The sequence below is a fragment of the Salvelinus alpinus genome, chromosome 2 (assembly GCF_045679555.1).
Source record: "Salvelinus alpinus chromosome 2, SLU_Salpinus.1, whole genome shotgun sequence".
Taxonomy (NCBI): domain Eukaryota; kingdom Metazoa; phylum Chordata; class Actinopteri; order Salmoniformes; family Salmonidae; genus Salvelinus; species Salvelinus alpinus.
The window spans coordinates 900,341-924,072 of NC_092087.1; the positions used below are offsets into that span (position 1 = coordinate 900,341).

Below are 23,732 nucleotides of genomic sequence, written 5' to 3' on the forward strand. Positions count from 1 at the left end.
ATATATTTAGATGGCTTTCATTAAATTATCCTTAATATTCTGAACCCGTTCTCTAGATATATTCTAGTGAGGCTGTCGACAAAATTCTAACTAAAAGATACACCGTACTTAAAGGGATGGTTTAAGATAAATATACTGAAATCCCTATTGAATGAAAACTCCACATGAAAATCTGTTGGCCAGTAAGTGAGAGGGTTTTCAGTGGTCGAATTACATTTATTCAGAGAACCACGGTCGTTACACACCTTCATAAAGTCAGTCTGAATACCAACTACTGAGAAGTGCATAGAAAAGTGTGTAATTTCCTAAGTCGGAATCGGGCCCTCGTACCATAATAACTACGTTGATAACTTGTCAACAGGGTGAAGAGGTATTGAAATACCACGTCATTCTTCACGAACAGCTGTTCCCGGATCATCTGAGGGATGGGATGGTGAAGGACACATTACTTGGGAGGGCCTACCAGATCATGTTCCACCTGGGCAAGAACAATGAGGTACGCTATTCACTATTTGGCAATTGTTTGTTTGTTTCATTGATTTATTGATTTGATTGATTGTTTGTTTGGTTGGTTGGTTGATTTTATTTATTTAATAATAACAGTATAATTACACTGATCCAGCCTGAGACAACCTGACATAGAGTAACCATGAGCTACGGTAACCATGAGTAACCATGAGCTACGGTATTCTTGCGAGCTCTGTTCAAATATTTTGTAACACCTGAGGGGTTTCTCAATACGCGTACTACCGTGCTCCACACTCTCATGCTCCAAGTGTATTATCCAAGGACGTTCCCTTGAGTACGTTCTTGTTTGGACGAGAGTGTGGAGAACGCATAAAACATTATATTAGAGAAGCACTCGCACTCTCCCTACTGTATTACCTCACGCTTCACCTCCCCATTCACTGAACTTTCTTCCAGCCAGGACAATGGCAACAATAGAGACCAAACAAAACCAAACACGATATACACAAAGCAAACGTTTTACTTCATAATTATCAGCTAGTTATATGTGAATCGTGATCTAGCTAGCTAGGGCCCAATGGTGAGTTCTAGAACCATCACTAATAATAAACCTAAGGGCCCAATGGTGAGTTCTAGAACCATCACCAGTAATAAACCTAAAGGAACAATGGTGAGTTCTAGAACCATCACCAGTAATAAACCTCAGGGACCAATGGTGAGTTCTAGAACCATCACCAGTAATAAACCTCAGGGACCAATGGTGAGTTCTAGAACCATCACCAGTAATAAACCTAAAGGAACAATGGTGTGTTCTAGAACCATCACCAGTAATAAACCTCAGAGCCCTTATTCAGGTTGTTATCTATACGTGTTTCAGAGCCCTAATTTGAGTTGTTATCTATACGTGTTTCAGAGCCCTTATTCAGGTTGTTATCTATACGTGTTTCAGAGCCATAATTTGAGTTGTTATCTATACGTGTTTCAGAGCCCTAATTTGGGTTGTTATCTATACGTGTTTCAGAGCCCTTATTTGGGTTGTTATCTATACGTGTTTCAGAGCCCTAATTTGGGTTGTTATCTATACGTGTTTCAGAGCCCTAATTTGGGTTGTTATCTATACGTGTTTCAGAGCCCTTATTTGGGTTGTTATCTATACGTGTTTCAGAGCCCTTATTTGGGTTGTTATCTATACGTGTTTCAGAGCCCTTATTTGGGTTGTTATCTATACGTGTTTCAGAGCCCTAATTTGAGTTGTTATCTATACGTGTTTCAGAGCCCTAATTTGAGTTGTTATCTATACGTGTTTCAGACTTTGGCCAATGATGTTCTGCTGGATGGGAGCCACAGTGAGACGAGAAACGGGGTGATCCTGGCCGTTCCCCAAGTCTTACAGGTCCATAAGAACCGATGCATTCAAGACGTGATCCTACGGGTCAGAGTAAGTGTGTGTGCGTGTGTATTTGTCAGAGTAAGTCGGCTGTACTGATGGACGGAGACAGGAGGGGTGGTGAACTAGTAAGTCAGCTGTACTGATGGACGGAGACAGGAGGGGTGGTGAACTAGTAAGTCAGCTGTACTGATGGATGGAGACAGGAGGGGTGGTGAACTAGTAAGTCAGCTGTACTGATGGACGGAGACAGGAGGGGTGGTGAACTAGTAAGTCAGCTGTACTGATGGACGGAGACAGGAGGGTTGGTGAACTAGTAAGTCAGCTGTACTGATGGACGGAGACAGGAGGGGTGGTGAACTAGTAAGTCAGCTGTACTGATGGACAGAGACAGGAGGGGTGGTGAACTAGTAAGTCAGCTGTACTGATGGACGGAGACAGGAGGGGTGGTGAACTAGTAAGTCAGCTGTACTGATGGACGGAGAGAGGAGGGGTGGTGAACTAGTAAGTCAGCTGTACTGATGGACGGAGACAGGAGGGGTGGTGAACTAGTAAGTCAGCTGTACTGATGGACGGAGACAGGAGGGGTGGTGAACTAGTAAGTCAGCTGTACTGATGGACGGAGACAGGAGGGGTGGTGAACTAGTAAGTCAGCTGTACTGATGGACGGAGACAGGAGGGGTGGTGAACTAGTAAGTCAGCTGTACTGATGGACGGCGACAGGAGGGGTGGTGAACTAGTAAGTCAGCTGTACTGATGGACGGAGACAGGAGGGGTGGTGAACTAGTAAGTCAGCTGTACTGATGGACGGAGACAGGAGGGGTGGTGAACTCAGCTGTACTGATGGATGGAGACAGGAGGGGTGGTGAACGAGTAAGTCAGCTGTACTGATGGACGGAGACAGGAGGGGTGGTGAACTAGTAAGTCAGCTGTACTGATGGACGGAGACAGGAGGGGTGGTGAACTAGTAAGTCAGCTGTACTGATGGACGGAGACAGGAGGGGTGGTGAACTAGTAAGTCAGCTCTACTGATGGACAGAGACAGGAGGGGTGGTGAACTAGTAAGTCAGCTGTACTGATGGATGGAGACAGGAGGGGTGGTGAACTAGTAAGTCAGCTGTACTGATGGACGGAGACAGGAGGGGTGGTGAACTAGTAAGTCAGCTCTACTGATGGACAGAGACAGGAGGGGTGGTGAACTAGTAAGTCAGCTGTACTGATGGACGGAGACAGGAGGGGTGGTGAACTAGTAAGTCAGCTGTACTGATGGATGGAGACAGGAGGGGTGGTGAACTCAGCTGTACTGATGGACGGAGACAGGAGGGGTGGTGAACTCAGCTGTACTGATGGACGGAGACAGGAGGGGTGGTGAACTAGTAAGTCAGCTGTACTGATGGACGGAGACAGGAGGGGTGGTGAACTCAGCTGTACTGATGGACGGAGACAGGAGGGGTGGTGAACTAGTAAGTCAGCTGTACTGATGGACGGAGACAGGAGGGGTGGTGAACTAGTAACTCAGCTGTACTGATGGACAGAGACAGGAGGGGTGGTGAACTAGTAAGTCAGCTGTACTGATGGACGGAGACAGGAGGGGTGGTGAACTACTAAGTCAGCTGTACTGATGGACGGAGACAGGAGGGGTGGTGAACTAGTAAGTCAGCTGTACTGATGGACGGAGACAGGAGGGGTGGTGAACTAGTAAGTCAGCTGTACTGATGGACAGAGACAGGAGGGGTGGTGAACTAGTAAGTCAGCTGTACTGATGGACGGAGACAGGAGGGGTGGTGAACTAGTAAGTCAGCTCTACTGATGGACAGAGACAGGAGGGGTGGTGAACTAGTAAGTCAGCTGTACTGATGGATGGAGACAGGAGGGGTGGTGAACTAGTAAGTCAGCTGTACTGATGGACGGAGACAGGAGGGGTGGTGAACTAGTAAGTCAGCTGTACTGATGGATGGAGACAGGAGGGGTGGTGAACTAGTAAGTCAGCTGTACTGATGGACGGAGACAGGAGGGGTGGTGAACTAGTAAGTCAGCTCTACTGATGGACAGAGACAGGAGGGGTGGTGAACTAGTAAGTCAGCTGTACTGATGGACGGAGACAGGAGGGGTGGTGAACTAGTAAGTCAGCTGTACTGATGGATGGAGACAGGAGGGGTGGTGAACTCAGCTGTACTGATGGACGGAGACAGGAGGGGTGGTGAACTCAGCTGTACTGATGGACGGAGACAGGAGGGGTGGTGAACTAGTAAGTCAGCTGTACTGATGGACGGAGACAGGAGGGGTGGTGAACTCAGCTGTACTGATGGACGGAGACAGGAGGGGTGGTGAACTAGTAAGTCAGCTGTACTGATGGACGGAGACAGGAGGGGTGGTGAACTAGTAACTCAGCTGTACTGATGGACAGAGACAGGAGGGGTGGTGAACTAGTAAGTCAGCTGTACTGATGGACGGAGACAGGAGGGGTGGTGAACTACTAAGTCAGCTGTACTGATGGACGGAGACAGGAGGGGTGGTGAACTAGTAAGTCAGCTGTACTGATGGACGGAGACAGGAGGGGTGGTGAACTAGTAAGTCAGCTGTACTGATGGACGGAGACAGGAGGGGTGGTGAACTAGTAAGTCAGCTGTACTGATGGACGGAGACAGGAGGGGTGGTGAACTAGTAAGTCAGCTGTACTGATGGACAGAGACAGGAGGGGTGGTGAACTAGTAAGTCAGCTGTACTGATGGACGGAGACAGGAGGGGTGGTGAACTAGTAAGTCAGCTGTACTGATGGACAGAGACAGGAGGGGTGGTGAACTAGTAAGTCAGCTGTACTGATGGACGGAGACAGGAGGGGTGGTGAACTACTAAGTCAGCTGTACTGATGGACGGAGACAGGAGGGGTGGTGAACTAGTAAGTCAGCTGTACTGATGGACGGAGACAGGAGGGGTGGTGAACTAGTAACTCAGCTGTACTGATGGACAGAGACAGGAGGGGTGGTGAACTAGTAAGTCAGCTGTACTGATGGACGGAGACAGGAGGGGTGGTGAACTACTAAGTCAGCTGTACTGATGGACGGAGACAGGAGGGGTGGTGAACTAGTAAGTCAGCTGTACTGATGGACGGAGACAGGAGGGGTGGTGAACTAGTAAGTCAGCTGTACTGATGGACAGAGACAGGAGGGGTGGTGAACTAGTAAGTCAGCTGTACTGATGGACGGAGACAGGAGGGGTGGTGAACTAGTAAGTCAGCTCTACTGATGGACAGAGACAGGAGGGGTGGTGAACTAGTAAGTCAGCTGTACTGATGGATGGAGACAGGAGGGGTGGTGAACTAGTAAGTCAGCTGTACTGATGGACGGAGACAGGAGGGGTGGTGAACTAGTAAGTCAGCTGTACTGATGGATGGAGACAGGAGGGGTGGTGAACTAGTAAGTCAGCTGTACTGATGGACGGAGACAGGAGGGGTGGTGAACTAGTAAGTCAGCTCTACTGATGGACAGAGACAGGAGGGGTGGTGAACTAGTAAGTCAGCTGTACTGATGGACGGAGACAGGAGGGGTGGTGAACTAGTAAGTCAGCTGTACTGATGGATGGAGACAGGAGGGGTGGTGAACTCAGCTGTACTGATGGACGGAGACAGGAGGGGTGGTGAACTCAGCTGTACTGATGGACGGAGACAGGAGGGGTGGTGAACTAGTAAGTCAGCTGTACTGATGGACGGAGACAGGAGGGGTGGTGAACTCAGCTGTACTGATGGACGGAGACAGGAGGGGTGGTGAACTAGTAAGTCAGCTGTACTGATGGACGGAGACAGGAGGGGTGGTGAACTAGTAACTCAGCTGTACTGATGGACAGAGACAGGAGGGGTGGTGAACTAGTAAGTCAGCTGTACTGATGGACGGAGACAGGAGGGGTGGTGAACTACTAAGTCAGCTGTACTGATGGACGGAGACAGGAGGGGTGGTGAACTAGTAAGTCAGCTGTACTGATGGACGGAGACAGGAGGGGTGGTGAACTAGTAAGTCAGCTGTACTGATGGACGGAGACAGGAGGGGTGGTGAACTAGTAAGTCAGCTGTACTGATGGACGGAGACAGGAGGGGTGGTGAACTAGTAAGTCAGCTGTACTGATGGACAGAGACAGGAGGGGTGGTGAACTAGTAAGTCAGCTGTACTGATGGACGGAGACAGGAGGGGTGGTGAACTAGTAAGTCAGCTGTACTGATGGACAGAGACAGGAGGGGTGGTGAACTAGTAAGTCAGCTGTACTGATGGACGGAGACAGGAGGGGTGGTGAACTAGTAAGTCAGCTGTACTGATGGACAGAGACAGGAGGGGTGGTGAACTAGTAAGTCAGCTGTACTGATGGACAGAGACAGGAGGGGTGGTGAACTAGTAAGTCAGCTGTACTGATGGACGGAGACAGGAGGGGTGGTGAACTAGTAAGTCAGCTGTACTGATGGACAGAGACAGGAGGGGTGGTGAACTAGTAAGTCAGCTGTACTGATGGACGGAGACAGGAGGGGTGGTGAACTAGTAAGTCAGCTGTACTGATGGACAGAGTCAGGAGGGGTGGTGAACTAGTAAGTCAGCTGTACTGATGGACGGAGACAGGAGGGGTGGTGAACTAGTAAGTCAGCTGTACTGATGGACGGAGACAGGAGGGGTGGTGAACTACTAAGTCAGCTGTACTGATGGACGGAGACAGGAGGGGTGGTGAACTAGTAAGTCAGCTGTACTGATGGACGGAGACAGGAGGGGTGGTGAACTAGTAAGTCAGCTGTACTGATGGACGGAGACAGGAGGGGTGGTGAACTAGTAAGTCAGCTGTACTGATGGACGGAGACAGGAGGGGTGGTGAACTAGTAAGTCAGCTGTACTGATGGACAGAGACAGGAGGGGTGGTGAACTAGTAAGTCAGCTGTACTGATGGACGGAGACAGGAGGGGTGGTGAACTAGTAAGTCAGCTGTACTGATGGACAGAGACAGGAGGGGTGGTGAACTAGTAAGTCAGCTGTACTGATGGACGGAGACAGGAGGGGTGGTGAACTAGTAAGTCAGCTGTACTGATGGACAGAGACAGGAGGGGTGGTGAACTAGTAAGTCAGCTGTACTGATGGACAGAGACAGGAGGGGTGGTGAACTAGTAAGTCAGCTGTACTGATGGACGGAGACAGGAGGGGTGGTGAACTAGTAAGTCAGCTGTACTGATGGACAGAGACAGGAGGGGTGGTGAACTAGTAAGTCAGCTGTACTGATGGACGGAGACAGGAGGGGTGGTGAACTAGTAAGTCAGCTGTACTGATGGACAGAGACAGGAGGGGTGGTGAACTAGTAAGTCAGCTGTACTGATGGACGGAGACAGGAGGGGTGGTGAACTAGTAAGTCAGCTGTACTGATGGACAGAGACAGGAGGGATGGTGAACTAGTAAGTCAGCTGTACTGATGGACGGAGACAGGAGGGGTGGTGAACTAGTAAGTCAGCTGTACTGATGGACGGAGACAGGAGGGGTGGTGAACTAGTAAGTCAGCTGTACTGATGGACGGAGACAGGAGGGGTGGTGAACTAGTAAGTCAGCTGTACTGATGGACGGAGACAGGAGGGGTGGTGAACTAGTAAGTCAGCTGTACTGATGGACGGAGACAGGAGGGGTGGTGAACTAGTAAGTCAGCTGTACTGATGGACAGAGACAGGAGGGGTGGTGAACTATTAAGTCGCCTGTACTGATGTACGGAGACAGGAGGGGTGGTGAACTCAGCTGTACTGATGGACAGAGACAGGAGGGGTGGTGAACTAGTAAGTCAGCTGTACTGATGGACGGAGACAGGAGGGGTGGTGAACTCAGCTGTACTGATGGACAGAGACAGGAGGGGTGGTGAACTAGTAAGTCAGCTGTACTGATGGACAGAGACAGGAGGGGTGGTGAACTAGTAAGTCAGCTGTACTGATGGACGGAGACAGGAGGGGTGGTGAACTAGTAAGTCAGCTGTACTGATGGACGGAGACAGGAGGGGTGGTGAACTAGTAAGTCAGCTGTACTGATGGATGGAGACAGGGGGGTCGGTGAACTAGTAAGTCAGCTGTACTGATGGACGGAGACAGGAGGGGTGGTGAACTAGTAAGTCAGCTGTACTGATGGATGGAGACAGGAGGGGTGGTGAACTAGTAAGTCAGCTGTACTGATGGACGGAGACAGGAGGGGTGGTGAACTAGTAAGTCAGCTGTACTGATGGACAGAGACAGGAGGGGTGGTGAACTAGTAAGTCAGCTGTACTGATGGACGGAGACAGGAGGGGTGGTGAACTAGTAAGTCAGCTGTACTGATGGACGGAGACAGGAGGGGTGGTGAACTAGTAAGTCAGCTGTACTGATGGACAGAGACAGGAGGGGTGGTGAACTCAGCTGTACTGATGTACGGAGACAGGAGGGGTGGTGAACTAGTAAGTCAGCTGTACTGATGGACGGAGACAGGAGGGGTGGTGAACTAGTAAGTCAGCTGTACTGATGGACGGAGACAGGAGGGGTGGTGAACTAGTAAGTCAGCTGTACTGATGGACGGAGACAGGAGGGGTGGTGAACTAGTAAGTCAGCTGTACTGATGGATGGAGACAGGAGGGGTGGTGAACTAGTAAGTCAGCTGTACTGATGGATGGAGACAGGAGGGGTGGTGAACTAGTAACTCAGCTGTACTGATGGACAGAGACAGGAGGGGTGGTGAACTAGTAAGTCAGCTGTACTGATGGACGGAGACAGGAGGGGTGGTGAACTAGTAACTCAGCTGTACTGATGGATGGAGACAGGAGGGGTGGTGAACTAGTAAGTCAGCTGTACTGATGGACGGAGACAGGAGGGGTGGTGAACTAGTAAGTCAGCTGTACTGATGGATGGAGACAGGAGGGGTGGTGAACTAGTAAGTCAGCTGTACTGATGGATGGAGACAGGAGGGGTGGTGAACTAGTCAGTCAGCTGTACTGATGGATGGAGACAGGAGGGGTGGTGAACTAGTAAGTCAGCTGTACTGATGGATGGAGACAGGAGGGGTGGTGAACTAGTAAGTCGCCTGTACTGATGTAGGTGAACTGTTTCATATAGAAATGTATCAGTAATCTTACAGAGGAACGTTCTCTCTTTACGTGTGTGCCTGGGTGGGTTGGTGTGCCTGGGTGGGTGTGCCTGGGTGGGTTGGTGTGTCTGTGTGCCTGCATGCCTAGGTGTGTGTGTGTCTGCGTTGGTGGCTGTGCGTGCCTAGGTGTGTGTGTTTCTGCGTTGGTGGCTGTGCGTGCCTAGGTGTGTGTGTTTCTGCGTTGGTGGCTGTGCGTGCCTAGGTGTGTGTGTTTCTGTCTAATTGTTCTTTCTCCAAGGGGAGGTGCTCAGCCTGTGATGAAAAACCCAGATGTTTCCTTAGCTACAAGCCAGTAAGACTCTACACATTAAAAACATAAACAACAAACATTTTCTATCTCTCTTTTTATCTTTATTCATTTCTTTCTATTCACTGCTCCTGCTATTATATATTTAGACCTATGAAGATCATTAGAATCATTTGACCTTGTTAAATTATGAGTGCATTGTATCCACTGGTCTTAAAGATAATTCCAAATGTGCATTTCCCCCATATTCTCTAGTGTGGAGCTACTTTGTGTTTCTGTAAATGATGTTGTCCTGTATTTTAGGCCATTAGGGAGTACCCTAAAAACATGAGGTCTAACTGCAAGTACAGGAAGAGGGTGGGATCTAGGAGGAAGTCCGTGGCTGGCTGCATTATTGACTGTTTCAAGACGACGCAGGTGAGATAATATACAGGAGGATTCTCCTGGGTTGTATTATACAGAAGGATTCTCCTGGGTTGTATAATACAGGGGGATTCTCTGGGTTGTATTTTACAGGAGGATTCTCCTGGGTTGTATAATACAGGAGGATTCTCCTGGGTTGTATAATACAGGAGGATTCTCCTGGGTTGTATAATACAGGGGGATTCTCTGGGTTGTATTATACAGGAGGATTCTCCTGGGTTGTATAATACAGGAGGATTCTCCTGGGTTGTATAATACAGGAGGATTCTCCTGGGTTGTATAATACAGGAGGATTCTCTGGGTTGTATAATACAGGAGGATTCTCCTGGGTTGTATTATACAGGAGGATTCTCCTGGGTTGTATAATACAGGAGGATTCTCTGGGTTGTATTATACAGGAGGATTCTCCTGGGTTGTATTATACAGGAGGATTCTCCTGGGTTGTATAATACAGGAGGATTCTCCTGGGTTGTATAATACAGGAGGATTCTCTGGGTTGTATAATACAGGAGGATTCTCTGGGTTGTATTATACAGGAGGATTCTCTGGGTTATATAATACAGGAGGATTCTCCTGGGTTGTATTATACAGCAGGATTCTCTTGGGTTGTATTATACAGCAGGATTCTCCTGGGTTATATAATACAGGAGGATTCTCTGGCTTGTATTATACAGAAGGATTCTCTGGGTGGTTTCATACAGGAGGAATCTCTGGGTTGTATTATACAGGGGGATTCTCTGGGTTATATAATACAGGAGGATTCTCTGGGTTGTATTATACAGGATGATTCTCTGGGTTGTATTATACAGGAGGATTCTCCTGGGTTATATAATACAGGAGGATTCTCTGGGTTGTATAATACAGGATGATTCTCTGGGTTGTATTATACAGGATGATTCTCCTGGGTTGTATTATACAGGAGGATTCTCTGGGTTGTATTATACAGGAGGATTCTCTGGGTTGTATTATACAGAAGGATTCTCCTGGGTTGTATTATACAGAAGGATTCTCCTGGGTTGTATTATACAGGAGGATTCTCGGGGTTGTATTATACAGGAGGATTCTCCTGGGTTGTATAATACAGGAGGATTCTCCTGGGTTGTATAATACAGGAGGATTCTCTGGGTTGTATAATACAGGAGGATTCTCTGGGTTGTATTATACAGGAGGATTTTCTGGGTTGTATTATACAGGAGGATTCTCCTGGGTTGTATAATACAGGAGGATTCTCTGGGTTATATAATACAGGAGGATTCTCCTGGGTTGTATTATACAGCAGGATTCTCCTGGGTTGTATTATACAGCAGGATTCTCCTGGGTTATATAATACAGGAGGATTCTCTGGCTTGTATTATACAGAAGGATTCTCTGGGTGGTTTCATACAGGAGGAATCTCTGGGTTGTATTATACAGGGGGATTCTCTGGGTTATATAATACAGGAGGATTCTCTGGGTTGTATTATACAGGATGATTCTCTGGGTTGTATTATACAGGAGGATTCTCCTGGGTTGTATTATACAGGAGGATTCTCTGGGTTATATAATACAGGAGGATTCTCTGGGTTGTATAATACAGGATGATTCTCTGGGTTGTATTATACAGGATGATTCTCCTGGGTTGTATTATACAGGAGGATTCTCTGGGTTGTATTATACAGAAGGATTCTCCTGGGTTGTATTATACAGAAGGATTCTCCTGGGTTGTATTATACAGGAGGATTCTCTGGGTTGTATTATACAGGAGGATTTTCCTGGGTTGTATTATACAGGAGGATTCTCCTGGGTTGTATTATACAGGAGGATTCTCATGGGTTGTATAATACAGGAGGATTCTCCTGGGTTGTATTATACAGGAGGATTCTCCTGGGTTGTATTATACAGGAGGATTCTCCTGGGTTGTATTATACAGGAGGATTCTCATGGGTTGTATTATACAGGAGGATTCTCCTGGGTTGTATTATACAGGAGGATTCTCTGGGTTGTATAATACAGAAGGATTCTCCTGGGTTGTATTATACAGGAGGATTCTCTGGGTTGTATTATACAGGAGGATTCTCTGGGTTGTATAATACAGGAGGATTCTCCTGGGTTGTATTATACAGCAGGATTCTCCTGGGTTGTATTATACAGCAGGATTCTCCTGGGTTGTATTATACAGCAGGATTCTCCTGGGTTGTATAATACAGGAGGATTAATTTTATTGCCCCTGAGAGGAAATTGTTTTCCACAACTCAGAAATGTAATATACACAACAAACAACACAGCCAAAAGAGATAATAAAACCAGTTTATCATGTATGAATAAATAAAGTTCAATAGGGCCCTGGTCTAAAGTAGTGCACTATATAGGGAATAGGGTGCTATAGGGCTCTGGTCTGAAGTAGTGCACTATATATGGTGCAATAGGGCTCTGGTATAAAGTAGTGCACTATATAGGGAATAGGCTGCCACTTGGAGACGCCCCCTCTGACGAGCTCTGTCTCCTGTGTTGCAGGACCACTCGTGCTGCCCGGGATACTTTGGTCACTACTGTTTTAAATGCCCTGGGGAGCTGGACAACTGGTGCTCAGGAAACGGAAGGTACGGTCCACACAACTACAATGAGGAGAACAGCCGTCCCCACTCATGTGAAGAATGCCATAATAGGAGGACTATCTGACGGCCATTTTGAACGTGACCATGAGTTTTCCAGTCAAATTGCCATGGTCAGAGGTTCATTCTGTTCATTGTGTTTCTATGAGCAGGTGTAAGGATGGGAACCTAGGGACTGGGGAGTGTCTTTGCAACGAGGGTTTCCATGGGACAGCCTGTGAGACCTGCGAACCGGGACGCTACGGCAAGGACTGCAAGTCAGGTATATTATATACACTGTATACAGGCCTGATCCTAGCTGACTGGCTGACTGGCTGACTGACTGGCTGACTGGTTGGCTGACTGACTGACTGACTGGCTGACTGACTGGCTGACTGGTTGGCTGACTGACTGGCTGACTGGCTGAATGGCTGACTGGCTGACTGGCTGACTGACTGGCTGACTGGCTGACTGGTTGGCTGACTGACTGGCTGACTGACTGGCTGACTGAATGGCTGACTGACTGACTGACTGACTGACTGACTGACTGACTGACTGACTGACTGACTGACTGACTGGCTGACTGGCTGACTGACTGGCTGACTGGCTGACTGACTGGCTGACTGAATGGCTGACTGAATGGCTGACTGACTGGCTGAATGGCTGACTGGCTGACTGACTGACTGACTGGCTGACTGAATGGCTGACTGGCTGGCTGACTGACTGGCTGACTGACTGGCTGAATGGCTGACTGGCTGACTGACTGAATGACTGACTGGCTGACTGACTGGCTGACTGACTGGCTGACTGACTGACTGACTGGCTGACTGGCTGAATGGCTGACTGTCTGACTGACTGGCTGACTGACTGACTGAATGGCTGACTGACTTACTGACTGACTCACTGGCTGTCTGACTGGCTGACTGTCTGACTGACTGTCTGACTGACTGTCTGACTGTCTGACTGTCTGACTGTCTGACTGTCTGACTGACTGACTGGCTGACTGTCTGTCTGACTGACTGTCTGACTGACTGGCTGACTGTCTGACTGACTGACTGAATGGCTGACTGACTTACTGACTGACTCACTGACTGACTGGCTGACTGGTTGGCTGACTGGCTGACTGACTGGCTGACTGGTTGGCTGACTGACTGGCTGACTGGCTGAATGGCTGACTGGCTGACTGGCTGACTGACTGGCTGACTGGCTGACTGACTGGCTGACTGAATGGCTGACTGAATGGCTGACTGACTGACTGGCTGACTGACTGAATGACTGACTGGCTGACTGACTGGCTGACTGACTGGCTGACTGACTGACTGACTGACTGACTGACTGGCTGACTGACTGGCTGACTGGCTGACTGACTGGCTGACTGAATGGCTGACTGAATGGCTGACTGACTGGCTGAATGGCTGACTGGCTGACTGACTGACTGACTGACTGACTGGCTGACTGAATGGCTGACTGGCTGGCTGACTGACTGGCTGACTGACTGGCTGAATGGCTGACTGGCTGAATGGCTGACTGGCTGACTGACTGAATGACTGACTGGCTGACTGACTGGCTGACTGACTGACTGGCTGACTGACTGTCTGACTGACTGGCTGACTGGCTGAATGGCTGACTGGCTGACTGACTGAATGACTGACTGGCTGACTGACTGACTGACTGGCTGACTGGCTGACTGACTGGCTGGCTGACTGGCTGAATGGGTGACTGTCTGACTGACTGGCTGACTGACTGACTGACTGAATGGCTGACTGACTTACTGACTGACTCACTGGCTGTCTGACTGGCTGACTGTCTGACTGACTGTCTGACTGACTGGCTGACTGTCTGACTGACTGGCTGACTGTCTGACTGGCTGACTGACTGACTGGCTGACTGTCTGACTGACTGTCTGACTGACTGGCTGACTGTCTGACTGACTGACTGGCTGACTGACTGAATGGCTGACTGACTTACTGACTGACTCACTGACTGTCTGACTGACTGGCTGACTGGCTGGCTGACTTGCTGGCTGGCTGACTGGCTGGCTGGCTGGCTGACTAACTGGCTGGCTGACTGACTGACTGGCTTGCTGACTGGCTGACTGACTGGCTGAATGGCTGACTGACTGGCTGACTGACTGACTGACTGGCTGGCTGACTGGCTGAATGGCTGACTGGCTGGCTGGCTGGCTGACTGACTGACTGACTGGCTGACTGGCTGGCTGAATGGCTGACTGGCTGGCTGACTGACTGACTGGCTGACTGGCTGAATGGCTGACTGGCTGGCTGACTGGCTGACTGGCTGGCTGGCTGGCTGGCTGGCTGGCTGGCTGGCTGACTGGCTGACTGGCTGGCTGACTGACTGGCTGACTGACTGGCTGACTGGCTGAATGGCTGAATGGCTGAATGGCTGGCTGACTGGCTGAATGGCTGACTGGCTGGCTGGCTGACTGACTGACTGACTGGCTGACTGGCTGAATGGCTGACTGACTGGCTGACTGGCTGACTGACTGACTGGCTGACTGACTGACTGACTGGCTGACTGGCTGGCTGACTGGCTGACTGACTGGCTGAATGGCTGACTGACTCACTGGCTGACTGGCTGACTGACTGGCTGGCTGGCTGACTGACTGGCTGGCTGGCTGACTGGCTGGCTGACTGGCTGATTGACTGGTTGGCTGACTGACTGGCTGTTAGATAATACAAAACACACATACAACCACAATATATTCACCGACTTTAGAGGATGGAATCGTATGTTACACCAACATGTGTTATACTGGTCAGAGAGCAGCTGTGCTAACTATGTTACACCAACATGTGTTATACTGGTCAGAGTGCAGCTGTGCTCATGGGAAGTGTCTGGATGGAGTGACAGGAAACGGGAGGTGTGTCTGCTACAAAGGCTGGAGAGGAGTCAACTGCTCCAAGGGTATGTACTGTAGTCCTATGTCCCAAATGATACCCTATTCCCTATGTAGTGCACTACTTTATACCACAGCCCTATGGAACCCTATTCCCTATGTAGTGCACTACTTTATACCAGAGCTCTATGGAACCCTATTCCCTATGTAGTGCACTACTTTAGACCAGAGCTCTATGGAACCCTATTCCCTATGTAGTGCACTACTTTATACCAGAGATCTATGGAACCCTATTCCCTATGTGGTGCACTACTTTAGACCAGAGCCCTATGGAACCCTATTCCCTATGTAGTGCACTACTTTATACCGGAGCCTTATGGAACCCTATTCCCTATGTAGTGCACTACTTTATACCAGAGCCCTTTGGAACCCTATTCCCTATGTAGTGCACTACTTTATACCAGAGCCTTATGGAACCCTATTCCCTATGTAGTGCACTACTTTATACCGGAGCTCTATGGAACCCTATTCCCTATGTAGTGCACGACTTTATACCAGAGCCTTATGGAACCCTATTCCCTATGTAGTGCACTACTTTATACCAGAGCCCTATGGAACCATATTCCCTATGTAGTGCACTACTTTATACCAGAGCCCTATGGAACCCTATTCCCTATGTAGTGCACTACTTTTGACCAGGGCCCATATGGTGGGAGAGGGTATGTACAGTACTGTCGGACCAACTCCCATATGTTACCCTCTTCCCTATGGGCTCTGGTCAAAAGTATTGCCCTGTATAGGAAACAGGGTTCCATTTGTGGTAAGACACGTTCAGCTCACGCTCTCTCTCTCTCTCTCTCTCTCTCTCTCTCTCTCTCTCTCTCTCTCTCTCTCTCTCTCTCTCTCTCTCTCTCTCTCTCTCTCTCTCTCTCTCTCTCTCTCTCTCTCTCTCTGTGTGTGTGTAGAGATCGTGTCTGACGCCTGTGGCGGAATCTGTGATGAAAATGCAAAGTAAGCACCCTATTCCCTTTATCAATCATATTTATTTTATAAAGTCCTTATTACATCAGCAGTTGTCACAAAGTGCTATACCCCAAAGACCCAGAAGACAAATCAACACACGTGCAGAAGCTCAGTGACTAGGAACAACTTCCTAGAAAGGCAAGAACCTAGGAAGAAACTTAGAGATTAACCAGGCTCCGAGGGGTGGTCAGTCCTCTTCTGGCTGTACCGGGTGAAGATTATAAGAGTACATGGGGAGGGGAGAAGAGTCAGACCAGGTAGTCCTGAGGTATGGTGCTAGGGCTCAGGTCCTCCTGGAGGGGGGGGGGGGCAGAGAGAAAGAGAGGGAGAGGAGAATTAGATGGAGCATGCCTAAGATCACTCTGGACAACAGATAAGACCGGAGAATTAGAGGTCACACAATATATAGTGCATTACTTTTGACATGAGTCATTCAATCAAAAGGTGATTGATGATTGATCTTCAGTTGTGTGTGTGTGTTTCAGCTGTAATCCCAAGGAGGCAGAGGGCCCTACATGCCAATGTGTTGCAGGCTTCACAGGCAACGGAACCGTCTGCACAGGTCTCTAACACTTTACTGTTGTATTTGGTAGAAGGACTATTCAGATTATGGATGTATACGGTGCCTTCCGAAAGTATTCATACCCCTTGACTTATTCCACATTTTGTTGTGTTACAGCCTGAATTCAGAATCGATTAAAGGGATTTTTTTCTTCCCCATCTACAGACAATACAACATCATGACAAAGTGAAAACATGTTTTTAGAAATGTTTGCAAATTTAATGAAAATGAACTACAGAAATGTCTCATTTACATAAGTATTCACACCCCAGAGTCAATCATTTGTAGAAGCACCTTCGGGAGCGATTGCAGCTGTGAGTCTTTCTGGGTAAGTCTCTAAGAGCTTTCGCACACCTGGATTGTGTCCATTACCATTTTCTAAATTATTCAAGCTCTGTCAAATATGTTGTTGATTACTGCTAGACAACCATTTTCAGGTCTTGCCATAGATTTTCAACTAGATTTAAGTCAAAACTGTAACTCGGCCACTCAGGAATAATTCACTGTCTTCTTGGTAAGCAACTCCAGTGTATATTTGGCCTTGTGTTTTAGGTTATTGTCCTGCTGAAAGGTGAATTCTCCCAGTGTCTGTTGGAAAGCTGAACTAGGTTTTCATCTAGGATTTTGCCTGTACTTAGCTCCATTCCGTTTCTTTTTTTATCCTGAAAAACTCCACAGTCTTTAATGATTACAAGCATACACATAACATGATGCAGTAACCACTATGCTTGAAAATATGGAGAGTGGTACTCAGTAATATGTTGTATTGGATTTGCCCCAAACATAACACTTTGTATTCAGGACAAAAAGTTAATTGCTCTCCCAAATGTTTATGCCGTATATTTTAGTGCCTTGTTGCAAACAGGATGCATGTTTTGAAATATTTTAAATTCTGTACAGGCTTCCTTCTTTTCACTCTGTCAATTAGGTTAGTATTGTGGAGTAACTACAATGTTGTTGATCCATCCTCATTTTCCTCATCTCACAGCCATCAAACTCTGTAACTGTGTTAAAGTCACCATTGGCCTCTTGGTGAAATCCCTGAGCGGTTTCCTTCCTCTCTGGCCACTGAGTTAGGAAGGACGCCTGTATCTTTGTAGTGCCTGGGTGTACTGACACACCATCCAAAGTGTAATTAATAACTTTACCAAAGTGCAAAGGGATATTCAATTTCTGTTTTTTTTTGTATTTTCACCCCATCTACCAATAGGTGCCCTTCTTTGCGAGGTATCGGAATACCTCTCTGGTCTTTGTGGTTGAATCTGTGTTTGAAATTCACTGCTTGACTGAAAGACAGGCAGCTAAACATAGAACAAGATCCCACAAACACAAAAGGGAAAATGGCTACCTAAATATGATCCCCAATCAGAGACAACGATAAACAGCTGTCTCTGATTGGGAACCATATCAGGCCAACATAGACATACAAAACCCATAGACATACAACACCCCTAGACATACAAACTAGCGTACCCACCCTAGTCACACCCTGACCTAACCAAAATATAAGAAAACAGAGATATCTAAGGTCAGTGTCATTCAAAAATAATTTATTGCACACAGAGTGAGTCCCTGAAAAATTATTTTCATGTTTTATTTCTTGGTATTTAACCTTTATTTAACTAGGCAAGTCAGTTAAGAACAAATTCTTATTTACAATGATGGCCTACCGAAAGGCACAAGGCCTCCTGCGTGGATTATTGCCCCCAGAGTGACTTGCAACTTATGTGACTTGTTAAGCATATTTTCACTCCTGAACTTATTTAACTAAGGTGTTGAACACTTGAATACTCAGCTTAAATTTTTTATGTTAATTTGTGGGGGAAAAAATCGAAGTTCCGCTTGACATTATGTGGTATTGCGTGTTGTGACAAAACATCTCAATTGAATCAATGTTAAATTCAGGCTGTAATACAATAACATGTGAAAATAGTAAAGGGATGTGAATACTTTCTGTAGGCATATACAAATATACACATGATTTTGTCCCAATACTTTTGGTCACCTAAAATGGGAGGACTATTTCTGGCTATGACTCTGTTATTTACTGTATATCTTAAATATTAGTATAAACTGAGAGTACAAAACATTAAGAACACCTTCCCAATATTGCGTTAACCCGTCTCCTCCCCTTCATCTACACTGATTGAAGTGTAGATGACATCAATAAGGGATCATAGCTTTCACCTGGATTCACTTGGTCAGTCTATGTCATGAAAAGAGCAGGCCTTCCTCTGACACCGCCTGGTATAGTGGTCCTGGAAGACTGGAAGCTTGGCCCCAGTGATGTACTGGGCCGTAAGCACTATCCTCTGTAGCACCTTGCGGTCGGAAGCCGAGCAGTTGCCATACCAGGCGGTGATGCAACCAGTCAGGATGCTCTCGATGGGGCAGCTGTAGAACTTTTTTGAGGATCTGAGGACCCATGCCAAATCTTTTCAGTCTCTTGAGGTGGAATAGGCATTGCCATGCCCTCTTCCCGACTGTCTTGGTGTTCTTTGGACCATAATAGTTTGTTGGTGATGTGGACACCAAGGAACCTGAATCTCTGAACCTGCTCCACTACAGCCCAGGCGATGAGAATGCGGGTGTGCTCTGCCCTCCTTTTTCTGTAGTCCACGATCACGATGAGGGTGCAGTTGTTTTCCTGGCACCACACTGCCAGGTCTCTGACCTCCTCCCTGTAGGCTGTCTCATAGTTGTCAGTGTTCAGACCTACCACCGTTATGTCGTCGGCAAATTTAATGATGGTGTTGGAGTCGTGCTTGGCCACGCAGTCATGGGTGAACAGGGAGTATAGAAGGGGACTAAGCACACACCCCTGTGTTGAGGATCAGTGTGGCAGATGTGTTGTTACCTACCCTCACCACCTGGGGGCGGCCCATCAGGAAGTCCAGGACTTTGAGGGCACTATGGTGTTGAACGCTGAGCTGTAGTCAATGAACAGCATTCTCACGTAAGTGGGAAAGGGAGTGTGGAATGCAATAGAGATTGCATCATCAGTGGATCTGTTGGTGCGGTATGCAAATTGGAGTGGGTCTAGGGTTTCTGGGCTGATGGCGTTTATGTGAGCCGTGACCAGCCTTTCAAAGCACTTCATGGCTACAAATGTGAGTGCTACAGATCAGTAGTCATTTAGCAGGTTACCTTGGTGTTCTTGGGCACAGGGACTATGGTGGTCTGCTTGAAACATGCTGGTATTACAGACTCGGTCAGGGACAGGTTGAAAATGTCAGTGAAGACACTTGCCAGTTGGTCAGCGCATGCTCGGATTACATGTCCTGGTACTCCATCTGGCCCTGCGGCCTTGTGAATTTTGACCTGTTTAAAGGTCTTACTCACATCGGCTACGGAGAGCATGATCACACAGTCGTCCGGAACAGCTGGTGCTCTCGTGCATGCTTCAGTGTTGCTTACCTCGAAGCGTGCATAGAAGTAATTTAGCTCATCTGGTATGCTCGTGTCACTGGGCAGGTCGCGGCTGTGCTTTCCTTTGTGGTCTGTAATAGTTTGCAAGCCCTGAAACATCCGACGAGCGCCAGAGCCGGTTTAGTAGGATTCCATCTTAGTCCTGTATTGACGCTGTGCCTGTTTGATGGTTCTCCTGAGGGCATAGTGGGATTTATTATAAGCGTCCAGGTTAGTGTCCCGCTCCTTGAAGCGGCAGCTCTACCCTTTAGCTCAGTGTGGATGTTGCCTGTAATCCATGGCTTCTGGTTGGGGTATGTACGTACGGTCACTGTGGGGACAACTAAACTGGTCAACTAATCGGGTAAGCTAAACTGGTAAACTAAACTGGTAAACTAAACAGGTAAACTAATGTTCCGTAGAGTTGAACCTGTGTGCCACTGGGAACGGAGGCTGCGCTCAGATTGCCAACTGCACCAAGACGTTACCTGGGGAGAGGACCTGCACCTGTCCAGAAGGATACACTGGAGACGGGGTGTGGTGTCTAGGTATGGCGTGTGATTGATTGAGTGATTTAATTCATTAGATAATCAACAGTGGTAGTCTGTTCCAGCCGGAGACAACATAAAACATTATGGAGGACAAAAACACAATAAAGCCCGAAGCTTAGTCAGCAAAATGACATGTGGGCAAGACTGCCACTTTACACTCAATGCAATTAAACACAACAACAGTAGCACCAATTACAAATATTTACAACCATATCAACAGCAGTGTGTCTCAGACCTGGGTTAAAATACTATAATTGATCTGGGCTTAGTTGAGCTTGTCTGGCTTAATGGGCCAAGAGAATGGTCCTAAAACTGCAAACCCTGCCCATCTGGCACTCTAAGCAGGCTAGACCAAAAGCAAAAGATTTGAAATAGAACTTTAACCATGGCTACGTCCCAAATGGAACTCTACCATCAGCCCTTTAACCATGGCTACGTCCCAAATGGAACTCTACCATCAGCCCTTTAACCATGGCTACGTCCCAAATGGAACTCTACCATCAGCCCTTTAACCATGGCTACGTCCCAAATGGAACTCTACCATCAGCCCTTTAACCATGGCTACATCCCAAATGGAACTCTACCATCAGCCCTTTAACCATGGCTACGTCCCAAATGGAACTCTACCATCAGCCCTTTAACCATGGCTACGTCCCAAATGGAACTCTACCATCAGCCCTTTAACCATGGCTACGTCCCAAATGGAACTCTACCATCAGCCCTTTAACCATGGCTACGTCCCAAATGGAACTCTACCATCAGCCCTTTAACCATGGCTACGTCCCATATGGAACTCTACCATCAGCCCTTTAACCATGGCTACGTCCCAAATGGAACTCTACCATCAGCCCTTTAACCATGGCTACGTCCCAAATGGAACTCTACCATCAGCCCTTTAACCATGGCTACGTCCCAAATGGAACTCTACCATCAGCCCTTTAACCATGGCTACGTCCCAAATGGAACTCTACCATCAGCCCTTTAACCATGGCTACGTCCCAAATGGAACTCTACCATCAGCCCTTTAACCATGGCTACGTCCCAAATGGAACTCTACCATCAGCCCTTTAACCATGGCTACGTCCCAAATGGAACTCTACCATCAGCCCTTTAACAATGGCTACGTCCCAAATGGAACTCTACCATCAGCCCTTTAACCATGGCTACGTCCCAAATGGAACTCTATTCCCCATTGGGTTCTGGTCAAAAGTAGTGCATTATATAGGGAACGGGGTGCCATAGGGCTCTGGTCAAAAGTAGTGCACTATATAGGGAACGGGGTGCCATAGGGCTCTGGTCAAAAGTAGTGCACTATATAGGGAATAGGGTGCCATTTGGGAAGCATCCCATTACTAACCGCTTCAAAACATTCAATGGGAATGGTTATATAAAGGATGAATAAATTAAATACAAACTAACCCCTTGCATCTAGAACATTCGTTTTCAACCTGTGGTCCTGTACTGCAATTTTATTTACTTATTTTTTATAGAGATTTTCTTAATTTTGTAAATATTTGTTTTCTTCCAAAAATTATAACAGTTGGGAGTATTAATGGTATTATAATATTTTTTTACATTACTTTTGGCAATGCAAATTGTTTATTATAATAATAATAATAATAGGCCATAATCTGTTACATTTACTGATAACCTTGACTCTAGATATTTCATGTAAAAAAGAATCTGCGAATGGTGGTCATCGAGCTTTTGACTGTGATTTAGAAAGGAACGGCTGATCTAAAAGGGAATGACAATATGATGTTGTGTTTTTGCAGAGATAGACGGTTGTTTGGTTAACAACGGTGGATGTCCCAGTACCGCAGAGTGCATCAAAACAGGACCAAACCAGGTAAGATTACACTTGTTTGAGTGTCAAATGCTACCCTATTCCCTATTTAATGCACTACTTTTGACCAGTAGTGGACTATGTATGGAATAAGGTGCCATTGGGGACACAGCCACTGCGATACCCTGCAACACTTCCTCAATGTAATGCACTGGCCTTCTCGCTGAATGAAGTAGAAATACAGGCCAGGTACGTCTGAGTATTTGTATTTGTCTTTATTATGAATCCCCATTAGTTCCTGGAAAGGCAGCAGCTACTCTTCCTGGGGTTTATTATGGATCCCCATTAGTTCCTGCCAAGGCAGCAGCTACTCTTCCTGGGGTTTATTATGGATCCCCATTAGTTCCTGCTAAAGCAGCAGCTATTCTTCCTGGGGTTTAGTATGGATCCCCATTAGTTCCTGCCAAGGCAGCAGCTACTCTTTCTGGGGTTTAGTATGGATCCCCATTAGTTCCTGCCAAAGCAGCAGCTACTCTTTCTGGGGTTTAGTATGGATCCCCATTAGTTCCTGCCAAAGCAGCAGCTATTCTTTCTGGGGTTTAGTATGGATCCCCATTAGTTCCTGTCAAGGCAGCAGCTACTCTTCCTGGGGTTTATTATGGATCCCCATTAGTTCCTGCCAAGGCAGCAGCTGCTCTTCCTGGGGTTTATTATGGATCCCCATTAGTTCCTTCCAAGGCAGCAGCTACTCTTCCTGGGGTTTATTATGGATCCCCATTAGTTCCTGCCAAGGCAGCAGCTACTCTTCCTGGTGTTTATTATGGATCCCCATTAGTTCCTGCCAAGGCAGCAGCTACTCTTCCTGGGGTTTATTATGGATCCCCATTAGTTCCTGCCAAGGCAGCAGCTACTCTTCCTGGAGTCCAAACAAATTAAGGCATAAACAAAAATAACATTATGACACCACTACGTGTCTGTGTCTCCTCACAGTCCGCATTGTTCCATAATTTGTATTTTTATCTGTTTTTTAAATCCGACAAATATGAAAATTGATGCACTCACTACTGTAAATGGCTCTGGATAAATGTAAATGTAAAAGTCAATCTCTCCTCTACTTTGAGCCAGGCGAGATTGACATGCATGTATGTCAGTGATGGTAGCTCTCTGTGTACATTTAAGGGACAGCCGTGCTGCTCTGTTCTTGGCCAACTGTAATTTTCCTGTGTCCCTCTTTGTGGCACTTGACCATATGACTGGGCAGTAGTCCCAAAGATTTTTTATAACTAACCCAAGATAGACCATAGTCTGTCATTTCCAATAGGAGCAAATTATTCATAG

The 23,732-nt window shown here is 47.3% G+C and overlaps 1 protein-coding gene across 1 annotated transcript in view; it reads left to right on the forward strand.

Annotated features, from left to right (window-relative positions):
- Positions 1-23,732, forward strand: part of stab1 (stabilin 1) — a 336,738-nt gene that overhangs the window by 203,437 nt on the left and 109,569 nt on the right. The window contains exons 33-43 of the mRNA XM_071364529.1: positions 362-496; positions 1,778-1,906; positions 9,206-9,259; positions 9,518-9,631; positions 12,131-12,216; positions 12,381-12,490; positions 15,037-15,132; positions 16,030-16,075; positions 16,573-16,649; positions 20,480-20,605; positions 22,384-22,457. Of these exons, the coding sequence (XP_071220630.1) occupies positions 362-496; positions 1,778-1,906; positions 9,206-9,259; positions 9,518-9,631; positions 12,131-12,216; positions 12,381-12,490; positions 15,037-15,132; positions 16,030-16,075; positions 16,573-16,649; positions 20,480-20,605; positions 22,384-22,457 (1,047 nt within the window). The remainder of the gene's footprint in view (positions 1-361; positions 497-1,777; positions 1,907-9,205; positions 9,260-9,517; positions 9,632-12,130; positions 12,217-12,380; positions 12,491-15,036; positions 15,133-16,029; positions 16,076-16,572; positions 16,650-20,479; positions 20,606-22,383; positions 22,458-23,732) is intronic.